The 19,410-nt window shown below is 29.7% G+C and overlaps 1 protein-coding gene and 3 non-coding genes across 4 annotated transcripts in view; 3 read left to right on the forward strand and 1 right to left on the reverse strand.

Moving 5' to 3' along the window:
• The window catches only part of LOC113373400 (doublesex- and mab-3-related transcription factor 1-like), a 9,032-nt gene extending 6,203 nt beyond the window's left edge, over positions 1-2,829 (reverse strand). The window contains exon 1 of the mRNA XM_026613701.1: positions 2,277-2,829. Coding sequence (XP_026469486.1) covers positions 2,277-2,829 — 553 coding nt within the window. The remainder of the gene's footprint in view (positions 1-2,276) is intronic.
• An 11,841-nt stretch (positions 2,830-14,670) lies between these two features.
• Positions 14,671-14,742, forward strand: Trnaq-uug. Its single transcript has one exon. It is a non-coding gene; the product is annotated as a tRNA-Gln (tRNA).
• A 1,315-nt stretch (positions 14,743-16,057) lies between these two features.
• On the forward strand, positions 16,058-16,129 carry Trnae-cuc. Its single transcript has one exon. It is a non-coding gene; the product is annotated as a tRNA-Glu (tRNA).
• Positions 16,130-16,332: 203 nt separating this feature from the next.
• On the forward strand, positions 16,333-16,404 carry Trnaq-uug. Its single transcript has one exon. It is a non-coding gene; the product is annotated as a tRNA-Gln (tRNA).
• Positions 16,405-19,410: the final 3,006 nt, after the last annotated feature.

Below are 19,410 nucleotides of genomic sequence, written 5' to 3' on the forward strand. Positions count from 1 at the left end.
CCCTAAAACTTCACGTGATTAATGGATGCCCCCTAAGTGAAGGCCAATAAAAGAAATAAACCGTGTTTATTTGTAATAAATTCTGTTTTCAGCATAATAATTATTAACTTTCTGAAGGAGAAGTTTATGTTTTCGCAAAAAAAATTCAATTCGCTAGTTTTCTCGATTTTTCAAGATCCGATTCAGATGTGACTAAATTTGGAAAAATTATGTTTGTGTGTGTAAACTGTTCGAAAGATTGGAAATCGCGTTCATTAGTTTTTGGTAAACAACGGCCGGACCGTTTCTTTGTAATTAAATGTTGAAATTGTTTGCATTTTTGACGATTCTTATGGAAATTTGTATACATATAAATACCGTAGTCTGATATAATTTACTAAAATATTATAAGCCTACCGGCTGAATTATAAAAATTCATCAAAATTTAGAGTTCTGCCGAGAGTTTGTTCGATTCCAATCAGAATCTATGCCCAATCATATGTACATTCTGGGAGGAAGATACTGATCACAATTTATATCCACATTTAAAATATACATTTTTAGAATACGAATTAGATAAAATAAACTGAGTTGAACAAACTAATTTAATTTATACAATTTCATTTATTATTTATACGTAAGTTTGGAAATTGTGTATCTTTTTCGTAATAGCAATAATTTCATTTTCGAAATAGCATTTTGCCTCTATATAGCTGAATCTCAATTCTTATTAATTAAGTTGATTTTTATATGTATCGGTATATTAAAGCAACTTGCCTTGAAAGCAAAATGCTACTTACAACTAGTTTTTTATAATTTCTACCAATATTATTACCCAAATGTGAATTCCTTAACGCCCCAATATTAACAATACAGTTATAGCATAATTTTTAATTAAATATTTTCATATATTTAATATTGATAGAACTCCCTTGCTAAAATGTTTTAAATTTGAAACAATATTAATGCAATTGCATAGAAATACATACTGAAAACGGTCCGAAAATTAGAGGCAAGGAAACAATGTTTGCACATCAAACTATCATATAGGTATTATTTAATTTAAATAAGAATTGTATTCTATAGTATGATCATTATAAAAAGATATCATTCACTTTATATTTACTATAACAAACAGTTCAAATATTCGCCTCTAAAGTGAAAATAAAAATTTGAAGTAGCCAGGATTTTGGTGAAAGAACCAGACCAAAATAGAATCTTACTAAGATGGCATCAAATTTTTTTGCATACTTTTATCGAATGGGAAGATGACAAAGGTCAATAAAAATTGAAAACAATAAACAAAGCAATAGAAAAAATAATTCGATTCCTTGTAAAATGTATGTAAATATTTGTTCTTAAAGATATGTTTAAGATTAAACGTTATGCTGCATTTTAACTATGTATTTCAAGTTATACGAAAAAGTCGCTTTATTTACTTAGATTTTATATGTGCATGTTGTAGATAAATTAATAAGAATTTTTTAAAATTTTTATCTTACAATTAAAGAACAAAAGTTATGTTAGCTAATTAATTTCAGAAATCATTTTCTGCTTGAATTTAGGCATAATAAGTCGATTCATTCTAGGTTGTCTTGAATATAATGAGGGATAAATACTATAATTTTCAATATTGAATTCAATATTTATGAACACAATAAGGTATAAATATTTGCCTAAAAATAATGCAGAGTAGAAATATAAAATTTGTATTGCATTTTCACATATATATAAATAATAAAAGATGTGCCAATGAATTTTTAATAAAAAAATATTTTTAGTAAAAGTGTACTGTCTTTTCAAATAAAATAGTACACTTACTATCCCTGTCCCTTCCTCTCCTTCGATCAAAAAACGTCCTTTTTAATATTTTGAACCTCAATTTCAACATGTTAATGCTTTGAACAAAATTATTGTTCCTTTTCACCGTATCTTTGCTACATTATACCTTAAGCAATAATATATATATTTTTTTCAATAGCAATCAGAACCTTACGTCCTATGAGCTGTTGGGCTGAAACTTCTCCTACTTCGTATTTTTAGATGGTAACCCAATGGTTAATTCATCCATATTTGATGATTTTTGTTATTAGAATTAATCTAATAGGGCTGACCTTTTATTGGTGCAGCAATGCCGAGCAAGGGCTATTTTCACTTGGAAACATATTGCTATCTATATTTCCAAGTAAAAATCGTTGTCACTGCTGCCTGACAACAGGCTGCTCGAAGTGGGTATCGAATCCGGGACCTCTGAAACAAATCCCGTCGCAAAAGTTAAAAGAAATAGATAAACTAACCTCTGGAAGCGGCTGTGACGATATGAGGACTGGTCTGTGGCGAAATCCTTTTGATATCAGGCCCTGCAGGACCTATAACCGGCAAGCCACCACTTATGGACCTCGGGGAGGCTAATGGAGAAGGGCCGCAGCTACCATCCAAAGATCTAGGCGGTGTAGACACTGTAGTAACACTGTTCATCGCGTGGAGGGCTTCCTCCGAAGAACGCGGAGACGGTGTGGCGGGTGTCATTGTTTCCTGTACTATAGGTATTCTGTACATCACCGGAGCACCGGTCTGTAGACCGTTCAGACCACGTGCTTCGTCCTGAGCCTGGGCCCTCCGAAGCGCCGTTTGCTTTGCCATAACACGTTGCCTGTCGGCTGTCAAGCGACATTTCTCACATTTGCAATACAAATAACGGCAATAGCGTTTGTGACCTTTAAGAGCGATCTTTAATCGGTGATTGCGACAGCGTGCGCAATTCGGTGGTGTCCGCGGCGTGCCGGAACCCGGCTGGCCGCTGGTGATGCTTAAGCGTCGCAATTTGTCTTTCACGTCTTCGTCGGACATCCTTGTCCCCCCGTGGTAATTGATCACGGAAACCATTCACACAGTTTGATGCACTTTAAACATAACACTCGGTCTTTGGAACCAGAAAACTAATTTACAATTCGATTTGATTAATACTGTTTTGCACACACACTGTGACACTGTTGCTGATAGCTGATAACACTATCAACAGAAATTATATGAAGAAAAAAAGTACGATACTAAGTCTTAGTAAATTATAACATTTGACGTTAAACACATGGAAGAGTAGAACACTTAACAATTTGCAAAGCAATGCGACGAGGCGAACGCGTGCACTGCGGGATATAAATAGCGTGCGCGTTGCATCGAGAGTTTAGCGAAACGAACGATCGAGTGACGCCGGCCTGACTGAGTGACTGACTGAATGTTTCGCACAGCAAAACGCAGCGACGAGACCGAGACTGCCTGATATGCCTCCGTTCGTGTGTGTGCGTGACGATTGCATTACACTACTATGCTTCACTCTATGCAACGAACACCACGATGCCTCTCACTCCTCTAATATATTTGGGACTCTGGGGCAGAGCGAACTATGCGCGCTATTGGTCAGGACTTCGAGCGAGTCCTTCCTCATAACGACGTCGCGATTGGACCTATAAATACAACAAAACCCTTTTGTTATCAAACAATACAATTATTGAAGGGATGCTGAGCATCTCCAGCCTCCTTGCATACAATTTTGACACAATTCAAATCATTTTCAAAGTCAGCGAACAATTAAAGCGAACGCATCCAAAATCTGCAAACCATAACAATCTGATATCAACAAATATTTATTTTTAAACTTTAAATATGTATAATAACAATAGACATATTAAGCGATATAAACTACACTTAACCCCACAATCAGAATCGCATTTATAATCAAAGTAGCATTTTGTCTCAAGGCGAGTTGCATAAACTTCCTGATACATATACATAATCAACTTAATAAGAATTGAGATTCAGCTATTTAGGTAAAATGCTCAACTGTTATTTAGAAAATAAAATGTGTGTGTTTTTGGAAAAATAACCAATGCGATTTACAATTTGTTTTTCAAACCTAATATATGTAATTGTATAAATTACATTAATTTGTTTAACACGTATGAAGCGGCACGTTCAGCATTGATTCTGATAAGAATCTCTTAAGCGCATGGAGAAATTCGAAACTTTGATGAATTTTTATAATTCAACCGTTCATCATAGGTCTATGATATTTTAGTATGTTGTTTTACACTTCAAATTCTACGATTATACACATATTCATCAAAATCGTCGGGAAAAATTAACATGTAATTACGAAGAAACGACCCGTCCAGTCTTTACCAAAAACTAATAACCGCGATTCCCAAACAATATATTTCCAACGGTTTTGTAATTTTAAAAATCGATTTAGGAATGTGGGCTAAAACGTGGACGAAAAACATGTCTGCTAATTACAAAATTTGGCTCTCACCAGTGGCGGATTAAGCTTTCTGCCGCCGATATATTTTATCAAAAACCATATAACTCTTCGCATTGTAGTATTTATAGTATTTTTTCAACTAATTCAAAATAAATAATTATTTCTTTCTGAAAGCATCTAATAATTCTTTATGAAGTTCTGAAAACAAAAATTAAAAATAACATTAACGACATATTAAAAAGCAAAGATTATTTTGAAAAAATTTTATTTTAATTTTTTTAATTATCAGTGATGAGCACACATATATTGACACATTTATGCTTATTAATTAACATAATTATTTAAATATTTTAATTTTGATAATTATATGTACATACTTAATTAGGATGCAACTTTTTTCCTCACCACCCATGGGGTAAAGTTGCCAGGCGCGTTTTTTTTAATGTGGTGTCGCCACAGAAATAGATACTTCTATTCATATTTACGTTTCTAACATTTCAGATAGAAATGGATATAGTGTAAATACTACTAAGTATCGATTTGTGCAGCCCTAATCCACTTAAACTAACTTACATACTAATTATACCTAACTGACCCAAATATATCGCGAAAAGAAGAATCCCTGCGAAATGACCTAATGTACCCAAAAATTTCGGTTTTTAAAAATGAAAGAACCTCTCGTGGTAAAGAAAAAATCAATATAAAATGTGTACTTTAGTATTTTAGCGGTGATTGTAAATTCATAAAAAAAGAGCATTTACATGATGTACCCCCCAGATCCACCATGTAAACACTTGGAAAAAAGCTTCATAGGTTCCCAGCCTATGAAGTTTAAGGACAAATGATAATTAATTAATTAATGTAAAGAAGAGCGCGAAAAATATAAGAGAGGTTCTTTCATGACGCCACTCTTTTGAGCTCTGAATAAAAGTACGCGAACAACCCCAAAAAAGGTACGGCCGAAGATTTTAATGTCAAAACGTCCCCTAACCTAATATTAATTAAATACTACTATAATAATAGTAAGTCTTATCTCACATTTAATTTTCCTTTCGATTATGTCACATCATCCAATTCAGTTGTAGGCGGTAGTTCAGGTAGTAGTGGTGCTAGTTGGTTTTGAGTTGATATTTTCTGCCAAATCTCGTGGAAGACCTAAAAAGAGGTAAACAAGAATTTCATTACATTTATTCGTATGGGTTGCAGAAGTAATTGTTGATACCCACTTGTACATATCCTTTAATTCGGTAGTGGTCTCTTGGTGGTTCGTGTATATCTTGGTAAAGCATATAGACATACAATACAATGTTTTCTTTGATACACATCTGAAATGAAAAAAAAGCACAAATGCCCCTAAAAATAGGGACAAACAAATTAACGGGGCCCCGATTATATTAATAGAAGAATATATGGTCATAACTAATAATAAGATCAAATTAACAATAATAGGATAAAAACCTTTAAATATGCATATTCTCCTAGCAGTTATTTGGAAGTCCTTGTGCTTTGTGGTGCGAAAAGCAATCAATTCTGTAACCCTGAAATAAAAAGAAAAAAGATTTATACATATTACTTAGCAGTATGCCAATATTTTTTATGTCTTGATACATCAATTAGTCTGACCAATTTTCTCCTACGGGTTGTGGAAGTAGTTCTTGGTACTCTTGGTAAGCAATTGGTAAGCAATTTTCTTGGAAAGACATCTGAAATGACATAAAAAAACACAAGTGCCCCTAAAAATAGGGACAAACATACAAACGGGGCCCCGGTAACAAAAATAAAAATATTATATACTTATATCTAACCAAGGTCTAATTACTTAATATTAACTTATGAATACGAGAAAACCTGTAGGTATCCATATTGAGGTGAACTGAAAGGGTTAAGGGTACTCTTGTTAGAGTGTAAAGATTGCGATTTGGTATGTTTAGCATCTCACTCCCCAATATGAAGAGTTTACCTTAGCGCCATAATTCGACTCAACAAAACTTGCAGTTACCAGTGGAGATTTTAACTAACTACACAATTAAAACAGAATCTACTTACCAACTTATTGATTGTTACCGAGTTATGTTTACAGATCCGAGAGCTTGACCGCACTTATGTATAGTGATGCATTAAGCCTAAATTCGAATGTACTAACGATGGGCTAATGATAAAGCTAGAAATGATTAAAAATGTATAGAACGGCGTAATTACGCAGATGAAAGCTTAAAATCGGAAAACTCGATCGGATTTTTCTAGATCGTGTTCTTTTTCCCTGGCACAACATCACAACCATCACTAATGCACTAACTTTAGTCCTCCGTATTGGATTGACCACCTGAGAGGACTGATACTAAAAAACGATCGCGACTCCGGACCTCATACGATAGGAGCCTTATAGGCAGGTGGGGATTTAGTTTAGGAGTTTAGAAACTCCTTGGAAATGATGTATGTAGTCTTTATCGCGAATCTGGACCACATACGACAGGAACCATATAGGCGGGCGGCGGATGTAGTTTGCACTAAAGGTTGTGCAACCCTTTGGAAACATTGCATGCTGTCGTTACAAAGACGCAATCACTCTTTAAGTATCAGTCCTCTGAGGTAGTCAATCGAGTCGGAAGTACACAATTAGTGTATTGTGGTGCGTGTGTTGTTCCATGGGCGAAGAACACACAATCCAGAAGAAGTGAGGGTTCTCCGATTGTATGCGATTCTCTTTGTCATCACGCCGTATCATACACATCTATAATTTCAAGCTTTTGATCAACCAAAACAATAGTATATCAGAATTTAGACTTAAGACATGACTACAAAAATACAGTCATATCTTGGCACCTACGACGAACACAACTAGGTAACATTAAATAAGTTAATAAGTATAGATTCTGTTTCATTCGTGTAGTTAGTTACGCACTCTACAGATAATTACCGGTTTTTATTAAAAGTCAGATTGGGGCGCCAAGGTAAACCCTGTATATTGGTAAAGGCAATGCTAAGATGTACCAAGTAGCAGTCATTGCACCCCAAAAAGGGTACCTTCAACCTTTTTAATCCACCACAATCTCCTAGCAATCCTGGTTCTTGCCGTCGCGGTGAGAAATTAATTCTGCAATTCTGAAATGATAATTGACTTGAAAGAAATGATAAAGAAATGATAGTATAAATACTATGTGGTAGCCTACTCGTATTTATTCCAGTGCTCTGGTACATCATATCGGTACACATGTTCTCCTGTTCGTCGTAGTACTCAACCCCATGGTACCTTTAGTCGAGGCCCATTCACACTAAAATAAATGTCAATCTTGTTATTTTTTTACATAATTTAGGGTTTTGTACCTTTTTTTTAACTTCAAACAGTACGTCTTCAACATTTCTCCGTTTAGGAGACTTATTGCGCAATCACAAAAAATTTAAATTATTTAATTAAAAAATATGCATAGAAAAATCATTCAAAATAAAAACAAGTAATTTATTTAACAATATTTTTAGATTTTTGAACGAGTTATTTACATCCATGCTACTAATAAAATAATTCCAAAAAATTAAACATTGTACATATATTACTAATTAGAAATTTAAGTGTATGGGGTTGCGCTGCTTCTGGGAAAAACATCGCAAGGACCCATACATCGATTGAAAAAAATTAATTTATTAACGAAACGCGAATTACTAGAACCTGCCGTGGGGGGTAGGCGACAGGAAGACATTTAAACGCGGAAATCGTTTCGAACGATATTAAAATTACGAATAAGTCCTCGCACGAACAAAAAAAATTAAAATGTGGACGCAAATAACTCAAAATTATAATTTAAAAAATTATAAAAAATAATGAAAAATTGTAAATGTGATTGAATAAAAAAATTCATGCACAATAAATTTCCAAAGCAATCCGCCACTGCGCAAAACACTGTATGAAATCTGAAACAAAACAAATGTAGTCAATCGTAAATATTTGAAACATAAGATTTATATTAAAATTTAATATTATTTAATTATATTTAAATTTAATAATCTAAAGATTGCATTAAATTATTCATGTTAACTCAAAGGCTAAAATTAAATATTTTCACAACAATAAACACTAAGGCGACACTTCAGCACAAATATATTGAATTAGAAAATGTAACGCAAATCGTTTAACATTAAAGAGACGAATTTTTATTTCAATTTATTTACATTCTTATAATTATAATTCAACAGAAAATCAAGTCGAATCCTCCAATCAACCAAAACACAAGCTTCATGACACGTATTTGAATATATTCGAATGCACGAAAAGATTACATAATACATAAATATTTTTTAAAGGACTTACCACTGACTGTAGTGTCGACCGAGAGGTTCAAATACAGAATGATTTTATTTGTTATCACGCACTTCTTTTATTGGGGTCAGAAAGGGACAAAACTATGAATTGTTACCAGATGATACTAAAATTCAAAAATTGTTATCTAATTGAATAGTTTCGGGTTCGGAACCATAGAGGGTGCGATACGAAAAGTTTATTGTACCTCACAATCAGTCATAATTCAACCTTCGTGGCGAGATGGTCGAAATTAATTCTGCTAATATTTGCATCTAGTTCTGTTTGATTCATATATTTGATTTGATTGTGAAGTATTATTTGTATTAAATACGTTTTTATTTGCATTTGCGTCTTTTTGGGTGCAAACATCTACCAAGAATAATTTGTAATGCCAAATCTTGAGTACAACTAAAATTGTAATTAACTACATTTTTCATAACACCCGAAATTAAAGAACACGTAGATAATGACTATAACTCTATGAAATATTTTTTAGAAAATGATCATAATATTGAATTTATCAATCATATTAATAGCATTACGATTACATAAGATTAAATTTATAAATGCAATCATATAAGGCGTATATTAAACATTAATATGCTATATAAATTGTACTAATTAGAAGTAATGATGTACAACAGCTGCTCAAACTGTTAATGCAAATAATATTTTAAAAAAATCCAGCATGGAAAGTCAAAATATTAAATTAAATTATTAACAATGATAATTAATAATAATTGTACTAAAATCATTAAAAAAATAATAAAAAGCACTTTAATGAGCTTGTCCTTAACTCTCTGTGATAACTCTTGGAAGAATTCATATATTTATATGTAAAAAATAATATATTTAGAAAATAATTAATGAAATTGTTCTTCTAACTAAAATAGATCTATTTAAACTTCTTTGCATATATTGTAATAGCACGATTTTATACCATAAACCTATAAATTTTAATTTTTCAAGGATTATCAAGTTTTCTTTACTGCAAAGTAAAATGAAAATACATACGTGAATTTTAATACATCACATAATTAAAAAATTTCATAAAACACTTTTACAAACATGGTGTAATATAATATTAATATGAATTTAATGTCAAGACTAGATCTCGTGCACATATGCAATGAAAATAATTAATAATTTAATCGATTAAATCAATTTATCTAACGAATCAATTTGAATCAGAATCAATGGTGACAACAAGAGTGAGCACGTTTTATATTTGTAGTACTAGTGAAGGCAATACATGTGTTTATTTACTTAAGATAAATTGTTCGAAAAATATATACATAAGTTCGTATTTATATTAGTAAAAGGTTCAAGGAAATTTTCGAGGTTTCAAGTGAGGCACTTGAAAGTATTATTTTTAAATCAAGCATTTAAAAGATTTAAAATCAATTATTGTAAAAATATCAAAATAATAATATTTTCATGGAAAAGGATTTTTGTATACTTTATACCACAAGAGTCTGCATGTAGAATGATAAATAATTTAGTACTTTAGTTAAAAACAATTTTGAAAACAACACAATAATTTATCCTACAGAAAGTTAATTATATCTGTATTGACAGAAATTTTCATAAAACCTGAAAAATCTAAAAAACTGTTCTTGTAAAATTATGAGTTATTAAAAATTAAATACACAAAAACTTTTCGCCCAATTTGCAGAAGCTACTTCTAAAACGTAAAGTATGAACCAGATTATTTTTTGCGATCTAGTTATTAAAATATATTTTATTATTCCAGTTCGGCCCTCAAAAAGGAGAAATATAATCATTCGAACAGACTTTTTACGACTTGTCCAAAATGATGTTGACAAAGGTCTGCGACACTATATAGTCGGTTGAGGTTGTCCTGATCGAGATATGTAGTATTTTTAGTTCAGAAATATATCTTAATTTTATTATCTTTATTTTCTATAACAATACCAAAATTTAATTAAGATATAATTCAGTACTTTAATAAAAGGTGAACCACTGGGTTTTTCTTTTAAAATTCTATGTTATTTGTCAAATTAATTACTCAATGTCTTTCTATATAGATAGATTGTAATTTATAAGAAAATAAAAAAAAAAATTAAAAAAATATATTTTCTATAATGTCATTAAATTTTACAATAAGTTGTTTCAATCAACACAAAAAGTTACTACTGAGTAAACTTTATTTTTCTTCTGACTTTCAAAATTCATTTAATAGTTTATGTGGACAAGGATTTTAATTTATCTAAAACAATAAAGAAAAATTGGTTTCGCTGTTAAATATTAATATATCAGAATTATAATATAAAAGAGAACAATATTATTTAAGACTATTTTTTCAATTTGTTGTCTATAAGATGATAATTACTAATTAAAAACATGTTTGCAACACTTTACAATACTTAAAAAAAAAACACTTAATGAATGAATAGTTATGCAGTCCAATAATAAATTTTTTTTTGTTTGGAAAATTGTTGAAACATCCTTATTTTTATGGAGATATTAAACAGTCAAACTCAAATATTACTAATACATGAACCATATTTAAGTTAAAGTTAAATCAAATAAATTATAACGATTGCAGATTAATATACAAAATTTACCAATTTACAAAATCGAATCTCAATTGCAAAATTAGAACAAAAATAATTAAAAAATCAATCAACAAAACTTAATAAATGAATAATTATGCAGTCTTATGTTAAAGAATATTTTTTAAGGATTATTATAACGTTTTTATTTTTATGGAGATATTAAATAAACAGTAAATACTACGAACCACATTTAAGTTAAAGTTAAATAAAATAAATTATAAAATGACGACCAATGTATACAGACCAATGTATAAATTTTACCATTTTAAAAAATTGAACACCAGTTGCAAAATTAAAACAAAAATAATTAAAAAATAAACAATTAAATAAATAAAAAATGAACAATTATCCAGTCTTACATTAAAAAATGTTTTTTGGAGTATTGTTCAAACATTGTTATTTTTGCGGAGATATTAAATAAACAGGAAAATTCAAATATTACTACTTTTTGAACCAGATTTAAGTTAAAGGTAAATAAAATAAATTATAACGTTTGCAGATCAATATACAAAACTTACCAATTTACAAAATTGAAAATTAATTGCAAAATTATAATAAAAATTAAAAAGTCAATTAGTAAAACAAGATCCACAGCTGAAAAATATATATATGGGAAAAATTGAACACCAGTTGCAAAATTAAAACAAAAATAATTAAAAAATAAACAACTAAATAAATAAAAAAATGAACAATTATCCAGTCTTACATTAAAAAATGTTTTTTGGAGTATTGTTCAAACATTGTTATTTTTGCGGAGATATTAAATAAACAGGAAAATTCAAATATTACTACTTTTAGAACCACGTTCAAGTTAAAGGTAAATAAAATAAATTATAACGATTGCAGATCAATATACAAAACTTACCAATTTACAAAATTGAAAATTAATTGTAAAATTATAATAAAAATTAAAAAGTCAATTAGCGAAACAAGATCCACAGCTGAAAAATATATATATGGGAAAAATATATACCAAAATAAAAATATGATTTAATATTTATTATTGTCTTTTATTATATATATATATATATATATATATATATATACTAGTGTACACACATAAATACCTATAATTAGTATACAAGCCAACCAAATGCTTAAAAACAACAAGTGAAGTTTGTTTCTAAATATTTTTATGAAAAGGGCTCTTTTCAAGCATTACTATATCAAACTAAAAATATGTTAGCAATATTAGATCAATGTTAATAATAACTATCAAATATTGCTGGGTTAACCATTGGGTTGCCATCTAAATACCGCCTAAAAGAAGTTCAAGCACAACACCTCATAGAATGGATATTCTGGAAAAAAAATATCTAAAAAAACTAAATAATAAACTATGTGTCTATTACAATAATTTACCTTTTGCCCGTTATATAAGGTGAACAAATATAAAATACGCTTTGATCTTTAAAATTATCAGCATACAAAAATAAAATGTAAAACTGGATGCTTCAGAGAATCCATATTAACGAATGTAATGATGCAAAGGAATTACACATATGAAGCAACTCCAAGTCTGGTATATAAAATGTATACTTTATTTGGTACATATTTGATTGCATCTGCAGTCATTTTTATTTTATTTACTTGTTGTGCTTTTTATATGGAAATATTGCAAACAACGGAGCTGAAGAACCAGAAATTAAGAGCTGATTTAAATGCTTCATTTTGCACTAAATATTTAGTCAATTAATACCGGTTTTAAAAAATATACACTACTACGATATTATAAATTTTAAATTAATATTCTGCCGATTAAAATAATTAGGCTAATTGAAATTAACTTATTGCAACAAATTAAGTACACTCCTCACAGATAAAGTTTATTAGATCTATTTTTAAATTATAAATTATTATAATTAAATCATTTCATAATATTTTTTTCAATTTTATCCAAAGAAAAATGTATAAACATGCGGGCCACGAAGATTAAAAACATAACTGTATTTACCATACACGACTTTACTAATCACATTATAAAATATGATTTTTATGTGTTCATATCTTTCAACGAATTTACTTTATCAGAAATAATATTTTGGAATTCTTTTTATTCGTTCGATGATCATGTACTGCCAATATATACAGATGTTATCGTGACATTCCATAAAATAATATGCTCCTTTAAAATTGTTGAAAGAAATAATGGTATAGCATTATTGAATTATCATTATACGGCTTTATATCGAAACACTTGCAAATAAATTATTATTTGTGATAAAATCAATTTAATTTGGTTTAAAAGCGTAAATAAATTTAATGAAAGTATTTAGTTTTTTTTAACAACAAATAGAACTTGAGTCTTATGAATTAAAATATTTAGTCACAATTGCATTCATAGGTTACGGGCATTATTATAATGCCAGTTTATATTATGTATCTATAAACGACTATTGAAAAGATTCTGTACACAAAGATTTGAATAGAAAATGTACTTATATTACATAACAAGTTACGTTTATTTTCCATGTTAGGGTGATCAATTTAAGACATATTGGCTGGAAGACAATGAGACGATCAATTCTTAGTTCATTCAAGAAAGTCGAGATTCATTCAATATTATGTAATGCTAGATAATTAAATATAGATGAAGTGCCATTGACCGAATCTAGTATTTGTAAATATAGATATAGATTACAACAATAGATTGTTATGCAAATTATTGCATGAGTATAAATAATTTGTTGACTATTTAAAATTATTCACCAACTAAATAAATTATTTTAATCAAACAAATATATGTTATATACTCACGGTCATTGTTTGAGCTCCATATTAAAACTGCAATATCACTAAAACAAAACTACTAAAACTGTCCTGGCTCCTAAGACAACATTAATGCGACATGGCGACCCGGAACGTTTTAGCGCCGGGTCGCTGCGCCCATACTGTGCCTTCAGAAGACAGTAACAGAATGACGAGGTAGGCCTAAAATTGATTTAAAAGTAAACTCATACCGTCCATAGACCGACAAATGCTACATTGTAAAGATAAGAACATGTGAATAAACCATCTGAAGTTGAATCGAAATATAGATAATAGATACAAGTGCACGGTTGGTATTTGATTCTAATTCCTATCTACAATATATTTTTTGAAATACTTAGGTAACTGAGCTAGCAAGTAAATAACAAGGTCACGCAAATGATAGGTCAATGTTTTCATAAATGAATATTATTTGAATCGGATTTCGAGAAAACAATATACTGGCGAAAATATAAAATTCTCCTTCGGGGAAGTTAAATAATGAATAGAACACGAATATTTAATAAATGAAAGTTGTTATTATAAAAAATGCATTACCAGAAAAATGAATTTGAGTAACTAATAAAATACATATAGATTTCTGTATATATTATTTATTAGTGCGTACAGAAATGTTTAAAATATATATAAACTGATGAATTATTTTTAGAAATTGAATTGTGAAGATGTTTCAATTTTTTTCTGGCAGATATCAAAAGCAAATATTTTCTTTTACATAATTATGATCTATTTTTAATTGAAGAAGATCAATTATTCAGAGAATTCTAATTAATGATAATTGAATCCTCATCGGTTCCATGGTGTAATGGTTAGCACTCTGGACTTTGAATCCAGCGATCCGAGTTCAAATCTCGGTGGAACCTAAAATATTATTTTACGAGAATTTACTTTATTTTATTGTATTTTTATTTTACTAATTACTAAAATATGCAAACACAAATTTTAGTTATTTATTCAATTGATGTTGAGCATATTTTATATTAATATAGTACATGTTATTCAGTATATAACCACAATTTTATAAAGTAAATAAATAATTTTCTTAGTATAAAACAATGAAATTTTACGATCATATAAAAAAAAACTAGTGGGCTGGATGGCATTGTGCCTTAAGGCAAATTGCTGGAACTTCCCGTACCGTAACGAAATGTTCGAAGCATACTGAATGTTTTCAAATAGATTATTATAAATATTGAAACATTGTCTAATATTTATAAGAATTATATAAACTAATTTGCAAAGTTGAAATTATTTATTTAAAGTATATTAGAAGTATATTCAGAATTAAAAATAAAATCTGAATTGTTTTCGATATACAAAAAAATAAAAAAAAAGTTGAAACAAAAATGTTTTTTTTCAAAATCAATTATTTTATTAAGACAAGCAGAAATTTCTTTGAATCATTTAAATCGGACGCTTAGTTCTCTCAAAAACTGCCATTTTTTACATATTTAGCTCCGTATCTACGAAATGGCTGGGCCTGCCTTCGCCAAAAACTAATAAACACTTCTCCCAATCAGTACTAACTGAATGTTTTTTAGATCATTCAAATCGGATACTCCGTTCTCTCAAAAACTCGATTTTTATTTTCTGCACTCTTTTCTCCGTATATCTGAAACGGCTGGACCTGCCTTTGCCAAAAACTAATCATCTCTTTTCCCTATCAATAGAAATCGAATGTTTTTTGAAACCGTTGATCCGTGCGCCCGAAAACGTGACTGGAAATTTGTATCCATACATACATACACACACACACATTAATTTTTTCTGAGATATGCCAAAATGTTCAGAAACCTTCAAAACGCCGAGAAATGTAAAAATTTTCAATTTCGATTTTCGGCCCAATACAAAAACTTATCCTACGGGAAGTTAATAAAGCATAAAATTTAAATTATAAAAAATAGTCTTGAAAATATACATATTTTAACAAGGACCACTAATTCAAGATTCAAGAAAAAAAAAACATACTCTATTTACAATCTTCTAGTCGTAAGTTTATATTCATTTTCGAAAAGTACGTTAAGTATCAGTAAAAAAATTGTATTTTATTAGGCTTATATTAATTATAAAGTATATTAATTAATATAACTTTATAATATTAATAAATTATTTAAAATGCTTTAAAAACTCAGCGTTGCAATGCAGTATTTGAACCCGTATATAAGTCTTTTACCCAACTCCCATGTTGTCTAGTGGTTAGGATACCTGGCTCTCACCCAGGAGGCCGGGGTTCGATTCCCCGCATGGGAAACTATTTTTGCCTAAAATAATTAATTTTTATTTTGACTAATATATACAGATATCGATGACGACTCTTTTCTACATATACTAATAGCGTAATATATATAAAAAATCAACAAATTCTCGAAGTATTTTAGCCGCGAAACGTTTTGGCATAGCGCCGACGCCGTGGCTTGTGAAATACATACGCCCTGTCTCTAGCGTTCGTCAGAGGTTCCATGGTGTAATGGTTAGCACTCTGGACTTTGAATCCAGCGATCCGAGTTCAAATCTCGGTGGAACCTGTAGAATTTTTTTTTTGAACGTTATTAAATCATTTTAATATTATAATTAATTTATAAGGCTTAATTTAATTTTGACTCATATTAATGCATGCTAAATAGATTTTATATATATTTTGTATGTGTAGTATATATTTCTATTTTTATTTTTGTGCATGCTTAATATTTAATCAATTTAATTTGCATAATGATCGCATTACGTATAAAATAAGAGTCAAACGAATATAATTATATAACTTTACATCATTTAATAAACATAAAATAAAAAATAATTTAGGTATTTGTTATATTTCCATAGGGTAAGTTATAGTAATGGTCCAAAAATTGAAATAGATTTTTTTGCATTTTTAGATTTCTGAACATTTTGGCATAATTTAGAAAAAATAAAAAAAGTAGTTCAATTATAAAAATTCATTAAAATTTGAAATTACGCCGAGCGCTTAATGGTGATTCTAATAAGAATCTGCACCAGTCTATGCACCAGTTGTGTGCTTCGCTTGTAGCTACTGATTACAGTTGACGTACACACTTGAATAAAATATATTTTCACCCACCCAATAGATGAAATGAAATGTGGTGTTGAAAAAATTAATTTATTTACTTCCCGTAGGGTAAGTTATAGTAATCGCAAAAAATCGAAAATGAAAATTTTTATAAATCTTTTCAAAGGTTTCTGAATATTTTGGCATACTTTAGAAAAAATGGATGTGTGTGTGTATTTAATGTTAATTTAGTGTGTTAATTTTTATAAATCGCAAAAAAATCGAAAATGAAAATTTTTATAAATCTTTTCAAAGGTTTCTGAATATTTTGGCATACTTTAGAAAAAATGGATGTGTGTGTGTGTATGTGTGTGTGTGCGTGTGTGTGTATGTGTGTGCGGATACAAATTTTCATCGACGATTTCGGGAACACGAATGAAGCGATTTGAATAATTCAAAAAAATTCGATTCCTATTGATAGGGTGATGTGCTGATTAGTTTTTGGCAAAGGCAGGTCCAGCCGTTTGGAGACACCGAAAACTAATCCTATTTGAATAATTCAAATACTTTCTGCTTTCTGCTTGACGCAACGATTTCTTCTAGATTTTTTACCCCCAAAAAAATATTTTTTTTTCTCGATTTTTTTTTAACTTCGAAAATAATTCGAATTTTAATTTTAATTCTAGCTATAGTTCTAAAACTCACATATATACTTCGAATAAATAATTTTAACTGTGCAAATCGATTTATATAATTCTTTGAACCATTCAAATCGGTTGATTCATGCGCCCGAAAACGTTTTTTTTTTTTTTTTTTTTTTTTACAATTTATTTTGTTAATCAAGACTTTAATGTCTTATTTACAAAATTGATATGAGCAAAAAAAAAATACAAAAAAACAAAAAATGCAATACATTGAATATAAAATGAAAAAAGTTAAAATAAAAATTAAATTAAAACAGTAATACAAAAATAATAACATAAATGAACGATGACGTGATGATGTATGCCGCGTACTACGTCAGGACGCGTGCAGACATTGGGCTAGGACTTTGGTAGATCGGAAGGCCATTTCTTGCTCAATCTTCTTATCGGTCTCTGAATCGCTTGAATTGTAGGATTTGTATGCTGGATTAATTTATTGTTGAAAGATGAACTTCTAATCTTGATCATTTCGTTGACTGTTGAGATTTTCAAATCCTTATGTAGGCAAAAATTCGAAATATACCAAGGCGCATTAGTAAGGATACGCAGAATTTTATTCTGGCACCTTTGAATGATGTTTATGTTAGATTTGCATGAGCAACCCCATAGTTCGATTCCATAAGTCCAAATGGGCACTATCATAGTTTTATACAAAAGTACCTTGTTATCGAGAGAGATTTCAGATTTCCTCCCAAAAAGCCAGTAAAAATCTTTTATTTTCAGTTGGATTTGTTTCTTTTTATATTCAATGTGCGTTCTCCATGTCAATTTCGAATCAATGTGCATGCCTAAATATTTAACAGAATTGCATAGTGGAATTATTGAATTATTCATGATGATAGGTGGACTGTTGTGATGTTTTAGAGAAACAATTATGTGCTGAGATTTTTCGATATTGATTTTGATGTGAACAAAAAATTGTATCCATACACACAAATAAACACACACACATCCATTTTTTCTGAAGTATGCCAAAATGTTCAGAAACCTTCAAAACGTGAAGAAATGCAAAAATTTTCAATTTCGATTTTTGGACGATTACAGTAAGTTACCCTACGGAAAGTTAAAAATGTTCTGAATCCATATATAGCAAATTAATAAATTTTTCAAAATTTCAATATCCAAATGTATATAACAGTTATTACTATAATTTAGTAAACTTTATCTAGTTTAGTTTTTACCAATGCTGAAATCTTTCAGTAAAGAATGGATTATATATTCAAAGTAAGTACGGACCTGTTGGGATATGTCTGCATAACACAACATTGTAATGCAAAAGCGTTGATGAGCCGGGATCAATTAGGCAGGGAGAGCACGGCACGGCACAAGGAGAGCCGTTGCAGCCAATCAAAATATATGTATAAATGTATATAATATAAGCAGCCGCGCGGCACCCAAGATATAACTCCAAGTCGCGGAAAACAGTTTCGCACAGTTCCTTTGGCTCGGTATTTCGTTTGTCAAATAAACTGCTTTTTTGTCCTTTGAAACAGACAGACAGACATTATTATATTATGCTTCTCCGATACAGAAAATTTATAATTATTCATACGTATCTTTCTGAAGCCGCGCTTATACTGCAACGCTAAACACCGATCGATGAATTTAGGTAAAGGATTGGTTGCTATTTGTTTTGCTTTGAAAATAATTTAATGAACTATTAGTATATTTAAAATTAAATGTAAACATTTGTGATGCGATGAACAGTTAATTCAAAGAGCATTTTGTGGAAAAAAAACCTTTCAAAAATTACGAATTATGGAAAATTTAATATCAAGTGTATAAACAGTTTCTCCAAAATTTAGAAAATTTGATCTAGTTTT

The sequence above is a fragment of the Ctenocephalides felis genome, unplaced genomic scaffold (genome assembly GCF_003426905.1).
Source record: "Ctenocephalides felis isolate EL2017-DRISC unplaced genomic scaffold, ASM342690v1 CF-g0.4_SCAFFOLD_01604, whole genome shotgun sequence".
NCBI classification, from domain to species: Eukaryota; Metazoa; Arthropoda; class Insecta; order Siphonaptera; family Pulicidae; genus Ctenocephalides; species Ctenocephalides felis.